Source organism: Babylonia areolata, chromosome 26, assembly GCF_041734735.1.
Source record: "Babylonia areolata isolate BAREFJ2019XMU chromosome 26, ASM4173473v1, whole genome shotgun sequence".
NCBI classification, from domain to species: domain Eukaryota; kingdom Metazoa; phylum Mollusca; class Gastropoda; order Neogastropoda; family Buccinidae; genus Babylonia; species Babylonia areolata.
In genome coordinates, this window is record NC_134901.1 from 31,235,085 (window position 1) to 31,254,253 (window position 19,169).

Below are 19,169 nucleotides of genomic sequence, written 5' to 3' on the forward strand. Positions count from 1 at the left end.
AGATTCCACCAACATAGCAGACATTGATGGTGGTGGTGTGCTGAATGCTGTCCACTTGCTGATGCTGCAGTGAATCAAGACATCTGTCCATACATGTGAATTATGTGTCTCTTAGCTGCAGACATGGGTTGTGTATCCAGTTCCATTTCTTAGAAGGATGACTTATTCAGCTAACCTGTTTCTCATTAATCAGCTGACTGTGTTATGTGTGATACGGGAGTAAGAGAGCAAACATCACTTACTACAACAAGACAAAGACATTCAGGTGTCCATGATTTAATTCAGTAGATCCGGATGTTACCAAGCTCTATGTCAGGTTGTTTCCCTTGGTGTCTTATTGCAGAACAATAACATATATACAACACCTCCCCCTCAAGATCTTTAAATTTATGATACTCATTTTAAAGAAAATAATAGAATGAATCATGAACAAATTTAAATCTTCACTGTCTGTAATCTTAAATATGCACATTTAATCTTAACCTTATAACTTTTAACGATGTTGTGAATAGATAGTTCTTTATCAAACCCACATAATGTCATTGAACTTAAACCACTGTGGACCAATGAATTTCTGTAACTGTTCTTGTTATTTATGATGGTTGTCCGATGCTCAATAGTTGATCCCTAAATGAAACTTGTGAGTTCCACCCACAACTTAGTAGGTCAATGTTCAATAATGCAAAACATATATAGAAACCAACATTTTAATCAATATTTCTGACAAAGTGATCTTATTATGCATTAGCATTATAACTTAATACAAATGACAAGATACTGAAACCTGACGCATCTCCCTCCAAAACGTAATAATAAATTTCTTTTCCGTTCTGTTTGAAAGAAAAATAGAAATAAAATAAATAATAAAATAAAATAAAATAAACTTGCATATCCTTTCAAACAGTTCCATAGGTAATACCCAAATGTTTTCAGGAAAGCGTTTCTGTCTAACCAAAATCTATTAATATCATAACATCAAAACAAAACCAACAACAACAAATGAAAAGCATGCACCCCAACTGTTATAATAACACTTCTAGTTCTCTACACAATTTCCCTATAATAGTAACCAAACTACACGGTTACTTAAAACCAGGTGAGACACTGCTGCTCACGGGTACCGGCCATGGATCACACTGACTACAGAGCGACCTGCTGCTCTCTACGACTAGTTTTCAAACTTCGTAAGCAAACAAATACCATTGCTTACAAGTTGTACTGACCAAATGGTCAACCTATCTACACTGTTGCCATTTGGTGACAGGCCATTATTCACAAAATTTTGTTGGACGGATGACTCTTCTGACACTGCGGGTGTGGACCTGGCTTATAGGAGAGCCAGGTGAACATCACTCTACGTAGAACCCAGGACGTAGTCATCCAGATGCCTTGGTTTGCGTACCTCGCGCCCAGAGCAGCGAGGTGTCAGGGTTTTAGCTGGCGTGGCTGGACGTGGCTCAGGTGGTGTTGGCGCCTGGCTAAGCGTGGTTGGTGAAGGCACGCTTGGCTGCTGAAGAACCCGCGGGGATGGCGGATCTTCACTTGGTTTGACCAAGTGGCGGCTGTTGCGGCGTACTGTGCCCTGGTCGGTGTGGACCAGGAAAGACCGGGGACTGGCGTGGCGTTGGATGATCTGCCCAGGTCTGTTCAGGTCTGTGACATGGACCGCGTCACCAGGCTGGAGGGGGTGAGCAAGGTGGACAGCGTGCCGTCGGTCGTAGTTCGCCTTCTGTTTTTGTTTGTTGGCCATTTCTGCGTCACGGATGGCCTCGTGATCTGGGGTAGTGGGCTGCAGGATGGTCGGTTTGACTGGGACACGGGTGTTGAGCCGTCGGCCCATCAGCAGCTGGCTTGGGGAGTAGCCATTCTGGAGCGGGGCTGCCCTGTAGTTGAGCAAGGCCAAATAGGGGTCTTTGGCTTTCTTCAGGATGTTTTTTACCGTCTGCATGGCCCTCTCTGCCTCACCGTTGCTCTGCGGGTATCTGGGGGAGCTTGTCATGTGCACGAACCCATACTCGGTGGCAAAGCGGAGGAAATCGCTGCTGGCAAACTGGGGGCCGTTGTCACTGATGATGACATCTGGTATGCCATGCGTGGCGAACACTGCTTTCGTCTGCCTGATAATGGTTGTGCTGGTCTGGGAGGTGAGGTGTTTGACCTCCACCCACCTGGAGTAGTAGTCAACGATGAGAAGATATGTCTCCCCTTTCAGCTGGAACAAGTCCATCCCCAGCCTCTCCCAAGGTCGACTCGAGAACGTGGAGGGGAGAAGCGGCTCACGCTTCTCGGGGCGGTGCTTGGCGCAGGTGGTGCACCGTGAGACCATCTCCTCGATGGCAGATCCCATCGAGGGCCACCAGACTGACGACCCAGCTAGAGCACGGCACTTGGTGATGCCGAGATGACCTTCATGAAGTCGGGTCAGGACCTCCATCCTCATGGGTCCTGGGATCACGAGCCGGTCGTCGTACAGCAGCAGGTCCTCAGCCATGGTCAAGTGGTGTCGATTCTGCCAGAACGGCTGTAGGAGAGGGTTGGCGGGTACGTACACTGGCCAACCGTGGCTGCAGAAGTCTCTCACCTGCTGTAGGACCTCGTCTGCCTTCTGCACCACTCGTATTGTTTGGAGCTTCTGCGATGATGCGGGCAGAACCTGGATGGTCTGTTTGACCATGGCTGCAGTGTCCTCGACGAAGTTGATGTCAGCTGTGTCCGGCTTGCCCACTGGTGCTCGGGACAGGGCGTCTGCAGCAATCTGGTTTTTACCCGGCACATGGACCACCGCCGGGTTAAATCGCATCAACCGGAGTCTGAACCTCTGGATGCGGGGTGGCATGTTTGCAATCTCTTTGCTGGACAGGAGCGGAACGAGGGGTTTGTGGTCTGTCTCAATGGTAAAGTTCATGCCCAACAAGTACGTACGGAAGCGTTCCACTGCCCAGGTAGCTGCCAAAGCCTCTTTCTCGATGACGGCGTAATTTTTTTCTGCTTCTGTGAGCGAGCGAGAGATGTAGCTGATGGGGCGTCGTGAACCATCAGGCTGTTCTTGGAACAAAACTGCTCCGATGCCCACCGATGATGCGTCGGCTGCCACCGTCGTCTTCCTCTCTATCGAGTAGTGGGCCAACACAGTCTCTGACGACAGAAGCCTTTTGAGGTCTTGGAAGGCTTCTTCCTGAGGCTTATCCCAGGACCAGGTTGTGTCTTTACGGAGTAGCTGGCGCAGTGGCTCCGTCTTGTGTGCTATTCCTGGCATGAATTTTGCGACGTGGTTGACCATCCCGAAGAACCTCTGCAGTTCGGTGATGTTCTGCGGTGCCAGGAATGCAGTGATGGCCTCGACCTTGGTTGGATCAGGCCGGAGACTGTCAGCGTTGATGACGTGGCCTAGGAATTTGACTTCGCTTTTGCCAAACTCGCACTTCTCGTTGAGGGTGAGGCCTGCTGACTTCAGACGGGACAAGGCCTCCCTGAGGATCTCGTCGTGCTGTTCCTCGTCGGGCACGTGTACCAGCACATCGTCCATGTGGCACACCACACCTTCTATGTAGGTCAGGATCTCCGTCATCATTCTTTGAAAGATTTCTGATGCTGAACAGATACCGAAGGGTAGTCGATTCATACAGAATCGACCGAACGGGGTGATGAAGGTAGTCAGCAGCCTGGAGGATTCGGCAAGTGGTATTTGCCAATACCCACTCTTGGCATCAAGCTTTGAGAACACCCGTGAGCCTGCGAGTTTGGACAGGCTCTCATCCACCGATGCCATGGGGTAGACTTCCTGCCGGACAGCCTTGTTGAGGTTGGTCAGGTCTATGCAAAGAGGTACCCCCCCCGCTTGGCTTGGGGACCACCACCAATGCTGAGCATCAGTCAGTGGGCTCAGTGACTGGAGAGATGACGCCGCTGGCTTCCATCTTAGACAGTTCCTTCTTTACTTGGCCTAAGAGGGGATGGGCCACCTTCCGTGCCGTGTACAGGCAGACTGGCTTGGCGTCGTCTTTCAAGCTGATGGTGCATTCCCTTTGAGTCTTCCCTAAGCCATGGAATAAGCCTGGGAACTCTGCTTCTAATGACTTGGAGTCTAGTGCGTCCAGTCGTTGAACCAGCTGGAGTTTCTCGCATGCCTGGCGACTGAGGAGGGGTGTAGACTGCCCTTCGATCACGTACAAAGTTTCTCTTATCTTAATGTCCTTGCACGGGAGGATGGAGCCGATGCAGCCAAGTACTTTTATTGGTGTGTTGCCTGGGCCGCGTAGTGTCTTCTGTGCTGGCTGTAGTTTGGCGTTGCCCACGACTCCCTTGCCGACTGCGGTCACTGCTGCTCCGGTGTCCAGCTTAAAGATGGTGGGTCTGCCATTGACGGTCACCTTGGCCACCCAGTAGTCCGAGTCGATGGAGTCTAAGCTTTCCAGAAAGAACTCCTCTTCCTCTATTTCTTCTTCTTCCACCTCATGCACTGTCTTCCTCTGGGGCTTTCCTTTGCGACACACACGGGCAAAATGGTCCCGCTTGTTGCAGTTTTTGCAGACCTTCCCTTTGGCGTAGCATGTTCTGTCTTTGGGGTGATCATATCCGCACTTCGGGCAACTGCCGTTTGGGGCCCTGGAGTGGTGGGGACTGGGCTGGTGGGTTCTTTGGGTTTTGGTGTGGTGAGGGGTGCAGCTTTTTTGGCATGTGGAGGAGGGGCATTGCCTGACTTCCTCTACCGTCTTTCCTCTGAGGACTGCCTGTCCTTCTTTCCTGGCTTCTGCTTGGCGACTGAGTTGAATGGCGTCCTTGAGTGTCAGGTCTGCCATCATTTGCAGCTTCTCAGAGAGGCTGTCATCTGTCACCCCTACCACGATCCTATCTCTGATCAATTCATCTTTGAGCTGGCTATACTCACAGTCGTCTGCTAAACGGTGTAGGTCCTGTAAGTATGTGTCAATGGGCTCTCCCTCCATCTGGACCCGCTTGTTAAATTTTGCTCTCGTGGTTATAACGTTTTTTCTTGCACCGAAATGTGCGTCGAACTTGGCCAGGAGATCTCTGTAGGTCACTGTTGCTTCATCTACGTTCATTGTGATGAGAAGGTCATCAGCCACTTCACCCATGCTGTACAGGAACATTGATACCTGCTCTTTTTCGGGTTTAGTGGCGAGACCGGTGCACAATTTGTAGCGTTCAAATCGTGCTCGCCATTTCGACCAGCTTTCCGCCGATCCGTCGAAGGCTTTTGGTGGAGGAAGGTTAAGGGGACGGCCCCCTTGCGCCTGGTCGTTTTCCGTCATCTTCTGCGTGCGTTCTTGACCGTTGCCACCATGTGTTATGTGTGATACGGGAGTAAGAGAGCAAACATCACTTACTACAACAAGACAAAGATGTTCAGGTGTCCATGATTTAATTCAGTAGACCCGGATGTTACCAAGCTCTATGTCAGGTTGTTTCCCTTGGTGTCTTATTGCAGAACAATAACATATATACAACACTGACAGTGACAGTGTTCACACAAACACAGTCTTGGACTACTTTTTTCTAACATTCTTTTCTTCTTCTCCTTCAACTCTGCAAAGAGTCATTCGGGCACATGCACACAAGAACTGTTCACCAGATTCCTCTAGATCTGTTGATTGTGTGTCAAAGTCTGGGTCTCTGCAAATGGGTTTCCTGTCCATTCTGCAATGTTGTTTGTCTGAGAGAGTTCTTGCTCACAACCTACCAAACCATTGATGTTGTCTGTGAAGTGAAGGTTCATGATGGTTTTTCTTTAAATGCTGACTGTGCTGACATTTTTCATTCTGGGAATATGTTGAACAATGAACAATGTTGGAGACAGAAGGCAGCCATGACGGACTCCAACTGAAGTATGGAACCACTCTTCAATGGCACCCTGTGTAAGTACCACACTGGTCGCTGTGGAGTATAGTTGCTGGATGGTGTTGATAAGCTTTTGCCCTGTGTTATTTTTTTCACTGTGTCCAATAGGCCTTCCTGCCAGACTGCCAGACTCTTCTTTAAGTCTATGAAGACATGGTAGAATTCACTGTGGTGTTGGAGGTGTTTCTCAGCAGTGATAGTATCTGTTTGCGGCTGTAATCTGTTCATATTGATTTTTAGCATTACTTTTCTAGTATGGCTGATCAAAATTGGTTTGGTAGTTCTGGCAGTGCTGGTGATTTCCTTTCTTAGGTAAGGTGATGATAAGTGATTGGGCCCATGGTGTTGCCTGTATGCCAGATTTTGTTGCAGATGGCAGGATGTCAGTTTCTGCCTCTCCGCCATGTTTCAAACGTTCTGCATGGATGTTGTCGATGCCTGCAGCCTTGCCACAGTTTAGCAACTTTACTGCTGTTATAAATTCTCCAGGTGTATATGACTTATTTGTTGAATCGTGAATTGTCAGTACACATGGGCCTCCTTTGCTTTGTTTGTTTTTTAGGTCAGAGCAGTACTCAGTCCACCTTTTTATGATGTCTTGTTCCTGTGAGAGACAGTTACTGTCTTTCTTCTGGGTGGTGCTAACTTTACTTTGCTCCTGTTTGGTAAAGTCTTTTACAATGAACAATCTTAGAGGGTTTGCATGTGTTATTAGTCATGGAGAGATTTTTGCTCTTCCTTAACCTCCAAGAAGAAAGTGTGGAGGGTTTTAAAAAGAATTAAGGGCAAAAACGTATGCCCAACCTTTCATCATCTTAAACTTTCAGATGCTCTGGTCACAGAGAAGAAAGCAGTTGCCAATTTGCTTGCCTCCACAATAGAACAGAACTCGAGATCTGCTAACAAATCTGCTCGCTTTCTTAAAACCAAAAACCTGTCAGAAAAAACACCATGTAACTTCTCTTCCGACAACACAGAGAATTACAACCTTCCTTTCACAATGAACGAACTTAAATCTGCCCTTCAGACCTGTACGGATTCCTGTCCAGGAGGACAGAGTCGCTGCATCTGCGTTCTGTACCGACTTCCCTGACCGGCCCTCAACGGAACACATCCTATCTGACAGCTCAGTGTACACTGTGGAATTGACTACACTGGTTCTGGCGGTAAAAATGGTTCTCTCTTCGAAACAAAAGAGATTCATGATCTTTTCCGACTCCTTGTCAGCCCTGGAGGCGATCGCCTGCAGGAATATCACTCATCCCAAACTGCTGGAATTTTATGAAGCTTTTACTCTCGCAACGAAGAAAGGATACGAGGTTGTGTTGGCCTGGGTTCCCGGACATGTTGGCATTCATGGTAACGAAAGGGCGGACCTGCTGGCCAGGAACGCTGTAAAGAAAGAATTATCCAGATCCTTTGTACCATACACAGACATGAAGCAGAAGGTGAACACTTAAGGATCTTTGGCAAGAGGAGTGGAACACCCAGACGGACAACAAGCTCTTCCAGATCCGTCCAGACCTAAAAGAGACCCTCCTTTCGGGGGTGAAGAACAGAAAGGAGGAGTCTGTGCTGTGCAGACTGCGTACGGGGCACACTTTTTTTTACTCATTCTTACTTGTTGAAGGGGGAGGAGGCCCCTCGATGCATTCCCTGTGACGAGCCTCTCACCGTGAAACACGTGCTCCTTGACTGTTGGGATCTGCATGACGTTAGACGCAGACATTACACGGCGGTTTCTTTGAAGACTTTGTTTCGTGATGTCCCTCCGTGGGCGCTGATGGACTTCTTAAAAGAAGTGAACCTTTTTAACCAGATTTGAAGGTTTTAAACTATGGAAGTTTTCTTTTATCTTTGGAGTGAAAGTTTGAAGTGGTGACTCGTTTTAATTGGTTGTTGTTTTTTTTATCCTTGTAGTAGTTACTGACGCGGCGATAGCCTTGAGATGGCCTTAGTGGTCGGCGAGGCTCTAAGCACCATAATTTCATTTCATTTCAACAGAAGTGTGTTTTAACCATGAGATAAAAAATATCATGATTGAAATGTTTGGAGTGGGAAAACTCATCCGATCCACTGTTCACAAATTTGTTAAAAGAACAGAACTTGCCTTGAGTGATTATTGTGTATACTTTGCCAGAAAGCTGAAGGCAGGTTTGGGTTTTTTGGTTGTGTTTTTTTCTGTTTATTTCTGGAATGATTGATTGTGCATCTGACCAAACAAATAAATGCACACGCTAAGATTGTAGCCAAACCAAGTGACTGGATGTTCAGTTGAGTCAAGGTGTGGGTATGATGTGTGCCAAGTGATCAAAAGCAAGGACACATGCTTCCAACACCATCTGGTTGTTGTGGTCAACTTAGGTTTTGTTTTGTTTTTGTTATTTTGTTGTTTTTTGTGATTGAGCGCACGTGAGCCATAAAGGCTTTGCCTCATGTTTTGTTGAAATTGACTTGTAGATTTTTTTTTCGTTTTTGTAATTTTTTTTTTTTTTTTTTTTTTTTTGATGGAGCGCACTTGAGAGCCATTAAGGCTTTGCCTCATGTTTTGTTGAAATTTGTCTTTATTGTGTTGTCCATTCAAAGCCATTACTGCTTTTGGGTTTTTTTTCAGCTGGCTTGCTAGCTCTCTCTCTCTATGGAATTCACTGTGATTTCTGTCACCAATAGCTGTTCAGAGGACCTTGATTTACCCACTACCCATGTCCTAGCCTGCTTCCCTTCTTTTCAGCTGGAACAGTTTTACTTCAGAGGTCAAAATTGTGGAAGTGATCATGCAGCCAATGATGAAAAGTGGTGATACATTTGTTGATGTTGTCATGATCATTCAGTCAATTCTTATTATAAATAATAGATATTCTGTTACAAGAAATTCTCATTGCTGTTTTTTTGGAAGAACATTTTGCAACTGTCCAGTGCCTTCTTTTTTCATATCATTTGTTCACCTTTGTACTTGTGCATGTGGTATAAATATGGAATTTTCTACAGTTGCCTGTTTTATACACAAAGTGTATGTTGCACTGGATTTCATCATGTAATTTTTCGCATACCCACATCGGCATTTGAGTACAGAGATGGGATGAGGAAGATACTTGTTTTCCTTTGAGCACTTCTGTGCACATGTTTTGTCTGAAAAGGGGCCAGAGTGAGTGCTGTGCATTTGAAAAAGAAGTAGAGGGAGAGAGAGTACTTTGTGTTTGAAATGTGTAGACTCCATTCATGCGTATATACTGTAAAGTGAAAACAGTTGTAATTTCATTTTTTAAGAAATTGAGTGATGTTTCTGTGTTCATGTGGGGGCCCACTGAGTTCAGCAGGTTCATTTTAGTCCTACCTGGTGCTGATAATGTGTACCAAAATACCCTGTTTCTAAGACCTCAGCATGAGACATCCATAAAATTCTTGAAAGAGGAGGAGCAATAGAGAAATCTATCAACCCCAGTTCCCTCAGTAGAACTCTTTGTTGGGATAACTTTTAACCAGCTTGATGAATTAGTTATTCCTTTTTTTCCAGCGTGGCTTTTGGTGTTTGTTTTTTCCCTCCACCCAGCTGTGTTCTTGTCCCATGTTTTCTCACTGAGGCCTGTTTTGTTCACAGAACAGTGAAGTGTTAAAGACTGAATTCAGCAGTGTTAGACATGTTCTGTTGTCCTGGGTACACAAAATAATAGATATTATTATATACTTGCAAAGCTCCACAAATATCAGATTTGCAGTTACGAAAATTAGTTGTGTTTGGTAATAGCTATAGTCATACATTTTACTTTTCTTTTCTCCGTGTTACCACATGCCATGCTATTTCCTTTCTCCAGCTGTTCAAAACAGAGGACTGGCAATTGCAAACAAATTCAATGAGTAGTGTCCAAATAAGTCATTTGTATGATGGAATCATCTTGATTTTGTCATGTCAGGTATGGATGGTAAGTCTTCTTAGGATCTGATGCGTCAGCCTGGTCAGGTCTTTGTCCAAGAAACTAGGTTCCAGCCTTCCGACTTCACTTTTTGACTCACTTGTAGTCTTGTCTTGTAACCCAGTGTTCAGTCGTCTGTGTGTGTGTGTGTTTCTCTGTATGTATGTATGTATGTATGTATATATGTCTGTGTTAACATTGTCATTTTCTCCGGAAATACTTTGTCTGCCACTACCAAATCTGGCTTAAACATAGGAAAAAAATCCTCACAGTCATACCAATAATAGATTGTAAGTCTCCTGAATTAAGCTGTATTTCCGGATCATTAATGGTTTATTTGTTGGACAGACCAGTATGTATACAGTGACACTAACTGCACCATCGACGTGTTCACTGGATATGAATATTCTCATGTGGACACTGAATTACCTAGAATGAACATAAAAGAAAAATTGAATAGACCATTTCACTGGGTTTCAGTCAGCCTTGTCTAGGCTGGTCTGTGCAGATCTTGTTTTTACTTGTTTGCAGTTTTAAGAAAAGAAATACAAATTCTGGACGTTCTTGAACAGATACAGTGACACTAACTACATCATCAACATGCTTACTGCTTATGAATATTTTAAAGTGGAAACTGATTTAAATAGAATGTACATAAAAGAGAAATTGAATGGACAGTGTCATAGTTTCCGAGTGTAACTAAGCCTGTCGAACACAGATCTCCGCAGATCTAAAGAAAATGGCTACATGCTGCCATCTGTTTGAGGTAATGGCAATGTCTCCTTTACCGCAGACTGTAAAGAATTTCTTAAATGCCTAAGACATACCAAAATAACATGATTTAAATGGCATTATCACCTCAAATACTGTAACCGATTTATCATGCTAAAAAACAACAACATGATTTAATATTTTTTAGCATCATTCGTAGATGCAAGTTAGTGCTATGTGTAAGACACTTTCCTCTCGCCAGAACATGCTTGATTCGAATCTGCTTTAGGGTTGTTGTTTTTTTTGTTGGTTTTTTTTTTTTACCCAAGGCTTTTATCATATTAAATACAGAACACATTTTAATAATAATTTTTTTTTTTTTTTTTTTAATTGTGTGATTGGGTGGTAAGGTGGTGTTAGAGAAGGTGAAGACAGGAAGGTGTTAGCAGAAGAGAGCTGCAGCCAGGCAAGGTAGACTCGGGAAGGCGGTGCGCCGGTTTTCTTCTTTTATTCTTCCAGACCAGGAGAGTTCTCCGTTTGTCTGGCACTCGCTCACTCCTTATTTCTGTTCCGCCGAACCGCAAAGCCAGCGCCGCGAAGCAACTCACAAAACCGGTGCTCCGCAAGCCTTGAGGGGCCAAGCTTGTGTTTGTTTGACCAAATTTAGCGGCTTCTGACTTTTGGCTTGGGGAACTAACATAGACATATTATATATCACACAAAACTACAAGAGACGAGCATTTTCTTAAGCTAAACCATTTTCTACAAAAATAATGTAGTTAAAAACTGTAAACAAAAAGAGTCACTGAATGAATGAGCTTTTAACGAATTCCTGTATCATTTTTGTACATTACAACAATTAATATGTCGCGATATGTAATATAATTGCAACAGTTAAGTAACTGAAAATCCTGAATTTCCAACTATATAAAAATCATCTATAGAATCTGCTTCTGAAGATTTTTTATGTCAAAATTCAAGAGAAAACTCAACGGACAGCTCCCGTGTCGGCACCGCTTGGCGGTGCTTTTGGCACAAGTGATCGGCAATGAAATACTTCGTTTAAACCAACTACAACACAACTATACATGTATGATACGAATCAGATTGATAACAGAAATGCAAACATCTGCAAGACACGCTATAAAAATGTCTAGGTATTGTAAAAACATATTTTGCTCAAATCGGCACTGACGAATTCCAATGGCTTGAAGAAGAGATAGTTTTGTGGGGCCGAAATGCTGTCAAACATTTCGTACCACTGCATGCCTATAACTCAGGTGTACACGGAAAGCAGTACACGAGAAGAAAGCTTAATCATTTACATTTTAATGCACAATCTAAATTCCACTGGAACTATATCGATTTATAGAAAATGAAGGTATTTTGTATGTTTCAACTGAGTGGATTTGGAAGATCGCGCCAAAATTCATTCACAAAAATATTAATTTAAAAGAGTTATAGGCTTTCTGGCCAAATATTATTATTGCAGTTGAGAAGTATGATCTTTCTGAAGTCTAATATTGAACATAAAAACTATAATCTCATCTATAGGAAAGTGTTTATAATTTTTTAAAATTGATGAAAAATCATACGGCTCCTTGTGAAGGGAGATAACTTGCGACTGATTTACCAACTTTCTCAGTAACCTTCGGCGAGCCACTAAAGTCATCTGCTAAGCTGGCCCAACGAAGATTGTAGCCAACCCGGCTACATGTGTATCACAAGTGAGTCTTGAAGGCCTTGTCTCTTGTTTTGTTAACTTCACACAGGTGTTTCAAAAGTGTTGCCTTGACAATATCCAAACGGTTTCATGTTTTGGTTTCGTGTTCTTAAAGCCAATGATATTGATAAATTATGTTCGTTGGAACACTTAGAATGGACTCTGTCACCTTTTGAAAAATATAAAGATGCTGGAGATTAATTATTGGGGATGCATTTAATCAATAATCAAAATAAAATGTATCACATGGTAATTACAGATGTGAATTTTGCCGAATTGCTGTCAAAAGGAATGTTGAACTGAACATGTACAATTTTTCAGTTTGACATCTTTACCAATGGATGTCTGTAGCATTTGCAGTTAGCTAAATTTCAGTCTGATATCTTAATATCTATGGAAATTAGTATTATTATTAGCTTGGCTACTCGCACAATAAACACTCACAAATCTGGGAGCATTTTAATCTGTTCATTCATGTGATGTGTCCTGACCTACTCAAGCATTTGCACATGTGTACGAAGGGTATGCAAAGCATTAAGTATCCACAGAATATAATTCCAGTTAACTTCCTCCTGTTGGTCCTCCCCCCTCCTCCCTGCTGAAGAGGCTACTAGATTCAAAGGCTTGATGATTATTTTCTCAGACTTGGTTAGATAGGGAACCCCACATTCTCGTTTGTGCAAAAGAAGTGACTTTCTTTCACATATTTAACTCTTCATAAAAAAAAGCATTCCCTTTTGGAATGCTGTGAATAACTTTTAATTATGAATGGTATCACACACTTACCTTTTTAAAGATATTCTAAAAGCATTTGTAACAAGGACTCAAACGTCAGCTACAATAATTGCAAATCACAATGGAAGAGTTTTTGCATCAGTAAAAGTAGAAAATACACATACCAAATTAGAATAAGAGTACTAGAATTAAAATCCGTTCATTAGTGTACAGCTCTTTTAGATATTACAAGGAGATATTTTATCTGTCACCTCAAACATGAATTTACATCAGAGATCAATAATGCTCAACTGTGGAAAATGTACAGCCTTTAAGACACAATACATTGTGGGTGAAGTACTCACAATAGAAGCAGCATTCCATGCTCCACTCTTTTTAGATGATAAAGACCGTGCAGATGTATATTAAAAAATCATCCACTTTGTTTAGATGATAAACACCGTGCAGATGTACATTAAAAAATCATCCACTTTGTTTAGATGATAAACACCGTGCAGATGTACATTAAAAAATCATCCACTTTGTTTAGATGATAAAGACCGTGCAGATGTACATTAAAAAATCATCCACTTTGTTTAGATGATAAACACCGTGCAGATGTACATTAAAAAATCATCCACTTTGTTTAGATGATAAACACCGTGCAGATGTACATTAAAAAATCATCCACTTTGTTTAGATGATAAAGACATCCACTTTGTTTAGATGATAAACACCATGCAGATGTACATTAAAAAATCATCCACTTTGTTTAGATGATAAAAACCATGCGGATCTACATTAAAAAAAATAATCCACTTTGTTTAGATGATAAAGACCGTGCAGATGTACATTAAAAAATCATCCACTTTGTTTAGGTGATGAAGACTGTGCAGATGTACATTAAAAAATCATCCACTTTGTTTAGGTGATGAAGACCGTGCAGATGTACATTAAAAAATCACCCACTTTGTTTAGGTGATGAAGACCGTGCAGATGTACAATAATAAATCATCATCAACCTCAAACTAGAGATTAATTTCAGTTCACAATTGAAAAAAAGAACTAAATGAACACATAACATCATATTTTTGTACATACTTCTATGTTCTGCAAAGCCCCAAACTCTTAGAGTTTTGCTTTTGCTTCTTTTTTCAACAGGCATTTTAATTATTCCTTGATACATATATATCCATTACTTAACTCATTTTGATCATATATCACGTGCTCACAAGACAAACATTTCTTTAAATGATCAAAATTATTGAAGACATTCTTGAGTATGAAATGCCTGGAGGCTGCAGTGACTAGGCACTGAAATAATTTACCCAGAAATGGATATGTATAGGAATTGGTAAAAGTAGAACACCTTCAGAAACGTATGTCTTTTATTTTAGCAATGTAACTTATGATAAAGTATTTGATTTTTTTGACATATCTAATAAAATATTTCATTAAAAAAAAAATAACGCAAAAAGATAACCTTTGTGACCGATGTGACACAAGGCCTGAAAACCCCTTACCCCACTCGCATAACAATGACTATAGTCTTCCACCACCTTTCTCCATTCTTGATCAATCAACAAGCATTCTCACTTTAAAAAGCCACAGTGCACACACTGATCTAACAAAGTCAAATGTCACAATGCACACACTGACCATGCTGAACTAACAAGGGTCAAATGCTACAGTGCACACACCGACCTAACAAAGGTCAAAGGCCATAGCGTACACACTGACCTGACAAGGGTCAAATGCCACAGTGCACGTGTTGATCAAACAAGGATCAAATGCCACTATGACCTAACAAGCGTCAAATGCAAAAGCTCCTCATGCTGACAAAACACTGTCAGCATGAAACCAGTCATCAATTAATATTCAAAATCAAAACAACCACAGTCTTCACCTATCCTAAAATTCCCCATCCAACTCATGTTCACTTTCAGTCAAAATCACTTTCACTTTCCTCTCCAATGCTGGACAGCTCAACAGTCTTCTTTGCCTTTAAATTATGTCATTCTGCTCTTCATCTAGGTGAACTGCACATATTTTCCTGGCCACAACCAAGCTCAGAAATCTAATTCTGATCAATCCAACCCATCTTTCAACCTTTAAATTTGATATAAATGAGGTAAGAGGGAAAACTCTTGGTGGACTTCCATGTGATTTTATCAACAGTGACCAGTTTCAGTGCTATTAGTTATCCTTGCTAAAGGTAATACTTCATAACATGGGAATATGAAACAGCTTCACAAACAGTTCTGCTATTCACAGCATGACTCTGACACTGAAAATTAGATCATTTCAAAATAATCACTGCAAACATTGAGAGATGTATGTGCTTTGTCATCCATCATCAAGAGAGGTTTTATTGTGTGTTTTTTTGTGTGTGTTTTTTTTCCATTTTTTTAAAAAGAGTCTGAAAATTATTTTAGTCATCCAAAATTGTTGCTGCACACTGAAAACTTTTTAGAGTGAAGGATGCTCTGGATACAACCCTAACTCACAAAACAAACCAGTTTTGTCTACAGTCTGGATGTCATTCCCCCTGTCACCAGGATGGTCTCCCCTGTCATGTAGGCTGAATCATCTGAGGCCAGAAAGGACACCGCCCCTGCACAGTCCTCAGGGGTACCAAATCTGAAATGACACGCCATCCACTAGTGATTACAGTTGTAATTTACACTCACTTCATATTCCATTTTGTACAATTAGACAGCACCTATGTATCTGATAAAACAAATTTTCTGATGAACTGATTATAATTGTAAGGATAATACATATGGACATATAACTGAAAAAAGAAAGGAGATTTATGAAAAAGAAACTACAGTATACTATGAAAGAGACATGCAGTCACAACTACTATAGTTTCATTTCAAAATCAGTGTTTGACTCTGATGATCACCAACAGGTCTCAAATTGTACGTGTACTGGAAGCAGAAATGATTGAGTGAATTATCCACTGAAATCTGGAAAACCCCAAGCTTCAAATGAAGTAGATATTTCCTGTATTTGTTACAGTCAATACACATCAATAGGCAGGTCTGATATGTGCCCTATCCAATCAGCACAAGAAAAGTAATTGGAGTGGTGCAGAGTGTACAGAATTCTTACCGATGCATGGGTATCTGCTTCAATGTTGCCTCTGCTATCTTGTCACTCTGCCCCCACAGCTGTTGAAAGTGGAAAACCATATGTTTTGTCAATCTTCATGCCAGAAAAATGTTTCATGCACACATTGTATAGCTTTGATCACTTTTTTATTCTACAGTTTGTGCACTACTAGTGCCCACACTTTAAAACCTCTGCTGTCTGCTTCATGCTCTTTACCAATCTTCAAGTCAGCAAATTTGAATGATGCTAGATGTTCTTCCACAAAAATATAAAAAATTGGTTATCTATTAACCCTTTCGCTGCCAGGAAAATAAGCTTTAAGTGAAATCTATTTGCCAGGGTTTTTTCCACAAAAAACGGGTATAAATTTTCCAAAAATTCTGTGCTCTTTGTTATTGGAGAAAGACCCATAAAAGTATATATTTTCTGAAAGGTAAATGAATAAAGAATACAAAACACATGCTGTTTTCCCATTTTATATATTTTTAGTGACATGCTGTTGTTTTGAAGTCAGTGTTTTGTTTTTTGTCACATTTTCAACTTGTTCATTACAAACATTAGTCAGGTAATTTGCACAAAAACATCATATTTTCTGGACAAATGGATATCTGCAAACACAAAATCATACTAGAACAACCACAATATATATATTTTTTAAGAGATAGATACACAATACATTGTGACTTCTCCAAGTGATAAGATGGATGTGAGGCCACGCCCCCTCAGTCTCCACAGCCCTCCTCTTCACCCCTCTCACACGGTCACTTGATTCAGTTCTCATCAGACCACGTTGGCTGCGTGCCAAGAATATCGCTCTGCTGCTAATTCGGTCATCTGTCGTCTGCTAACATCTGTACAGCTGGCATCACTCACTGACAGTCGCATCTTGGCCACTCTCTTGATTACTCCCTTTATTTTCTATCAGATCGTCCTATAAATGTTCATCTCTATCTTCTCCTTCGAATTTACGCTTCAATTCTTTCTGAGCATCAGCTAAAGAAAGAAATCATGGTTGATTTAGTTCGTCACGATCGCATGTCTTGAGCACGGCGTCAGTCCGACATTTTGTTGAGCAAGCGAGGAGAGAAGTCAGGCAAACACTTGGACAGTGACCCAACCAAAACGTTCAAATAAAGGACTGCTTCATGACGTAGATGGGGTTTCTAGCTATGAATAGAATCTAGAGAGATTCCCCAGGCTAAAGCTACCACTATTTTTGCCAAGGAAGTGAATGCAAACCAGGGAAAAGTCAGAATATTTCGATGACGAGTTATCTTGTCATGCAGGCAGCGAAGCATACATGCTTGCCATGACGAGTTATCTCGTCATGCAGGCAGCCTAGGGGTTAACATTATCAGATACACAAGCATCTATTCCAATGAGCACATCACCATAGTTTGGGTTATTTCATGCTGTTGAAACAATTCTCTGTTTTAACTGCTCTTCATTGTTAAACCCATAGTCCAGATTGTTGCAGTAAAATGGTGTTATGCTATTAACATGGCAGTCATTTGGAGATCATATCAATAATAACAGATAGTACTTATATGGTGCAAACTCCCCATGTAATGGGCTCTAAGTGCCTTACATGAAACAAAACATACATTAGTGCATCATAACATGCCTCTGCACACGTAAAAACAACACATATATGTTTATCTATACAGGACAATACTATTCATTGCAGGTATGAACAATCACACACACAGACAGATGCACAGACAAACACACAAGACAAAAATACCCTACACATGCACACACACACACACATACAACCACCCACCCACAGACACACTAGACCATGATGTCAGTAGAGGGTAAAGTGGGGTGGGAAGAAGAAGGAAGAATGGAGATAATTAACTATGCTTCAACACACCCAAAGGCCTGTTTGAACAGGTGGATTTTCAAGTTTGTTTTGAAAGTGGACAGCATTGGTAAGTGACAGAGATCCAGAAGAAGAGAATTCCAGACAGAAGATGCTTGATACCAAAAGGCCCTTTAGCTAAATGTCTTTGAAGAGGTTTTGGGGACTTTTCAGCTGAAGACCTGAGAGAACAGGAAGGGGTGAATGTACAAGGGACAGAAGATAATTATGGGAGAGGTCCTTTAAAGTGGGGTAATGTGATCCTTGTTTTTAACTTTCTGAAAATGATTCTTGCAGCATTGTTCAAAATCATCTGAAGGCGTGACAACAAATCTGAGGGCAGACCAGCAAGTAGTGAATTGCAGTAGTCAGTGTGACTTCGGATCAAGGAACAAACAAGCTGAGTGTTTGTCTCGATAGTCAGATACGGTCGAATGGTACGGATTTTCCTCATTTGGAAGTTTGAAGTTTTACATAAATTACTGACATGGTCATGTATGGACAGAGCCGAATCAAAAAATGCATCCAGGTTTCTGACAAAAGTTGATATCAACAAAGCAGTCAAGGTATGGTCTGAAATGTGGCCAAGTGCAGAATTTGAACCTATAAGTATGGCTTTTGTCTTGAGATCATTAACGGTAAGCGTGTTTGTCAGCATCAACTCCTTCACAGCAACAATGCAGATCTCTATGTTTTTGTGGAGGATGGCAACAGAATTTTAGGAACAAGCTTTGGGGAGCAGGGTGTCATCTGCAAATTTGTGATGTTGCCTGATGAGGTCGGACAGTGGTTGAGTGTACAGATTAATTAATACTGGACCAAGAACTGAACCTTGGAGAACACCATGTTGAACAGGAAGAGGTCTGGATTTGGAATGAATACTGGAAATGAACACCCTTTGAATGCAACTGGAGAGGTAAGATTTAAACCAATCAAGAGCTGTGTCAGATAATCCAAAAGTATGATGAAGACAGTTGAGAAAAATATCATGTTCTATTGTGTTGAAGACTGCAGAGAGATCAAGCAGACACAACCAAGACATCTCTGTCACATCTCATGACAAATCAGTTGTGCATGCTTAACCCCCACTTTGTTCACCCACCCCATCCAGCTAGACAGCAGTGTGGGTTGTGCTGATTGCACATGGGTCTCGGGGTCGATCTTGGTTCAGGTTGCCACTGAACTGAGATCAACCTTTCTTTGTTAGTCAGCTACAGGATTCTGGGCTTTTCTTCCGCGACTGTCAAAGGAGGCAGTTGTGCCTGTTTGG

The 19,169-nt window shown here is 41.9% G+C and overlaps 1 protein-coding gene across 2 annotated transcripts in view; it reads right to left on the minus strand.

The window, feature by feature from the left end:
- Positions 1 to 10,974: 10,974 nt before the first annotated feature.
- LOC143300610 (dehydrogenase/reductase SDR family member 4-like) overlaps positions 10,975 to 19,169 on the minus strand; it is a 124,060-nt gene continuing 115,865 nt past the window's right edge. For both annotated transcript variants that reach the window (XM_076614394.1, XM_076614393.1), the window contains exons 9-10: positions 16,036 to 16,094; positions 10,975 to 15,558 (exon numbers count right to left, since the gene is read on the minus strand). In XM_076614394.1, coding sequence (XP_076470509.1) covers positions 15,444 to 15,558; positions 16,036 to 16,094 — 174 coding nt within the window. In that variant the 3' untranslated portion in view covers positions 10,975 to 15,443. The remainder of the gene's footprint in view (positions 15,559 to 16,035; positions 16,095 to 19,169) is intronic.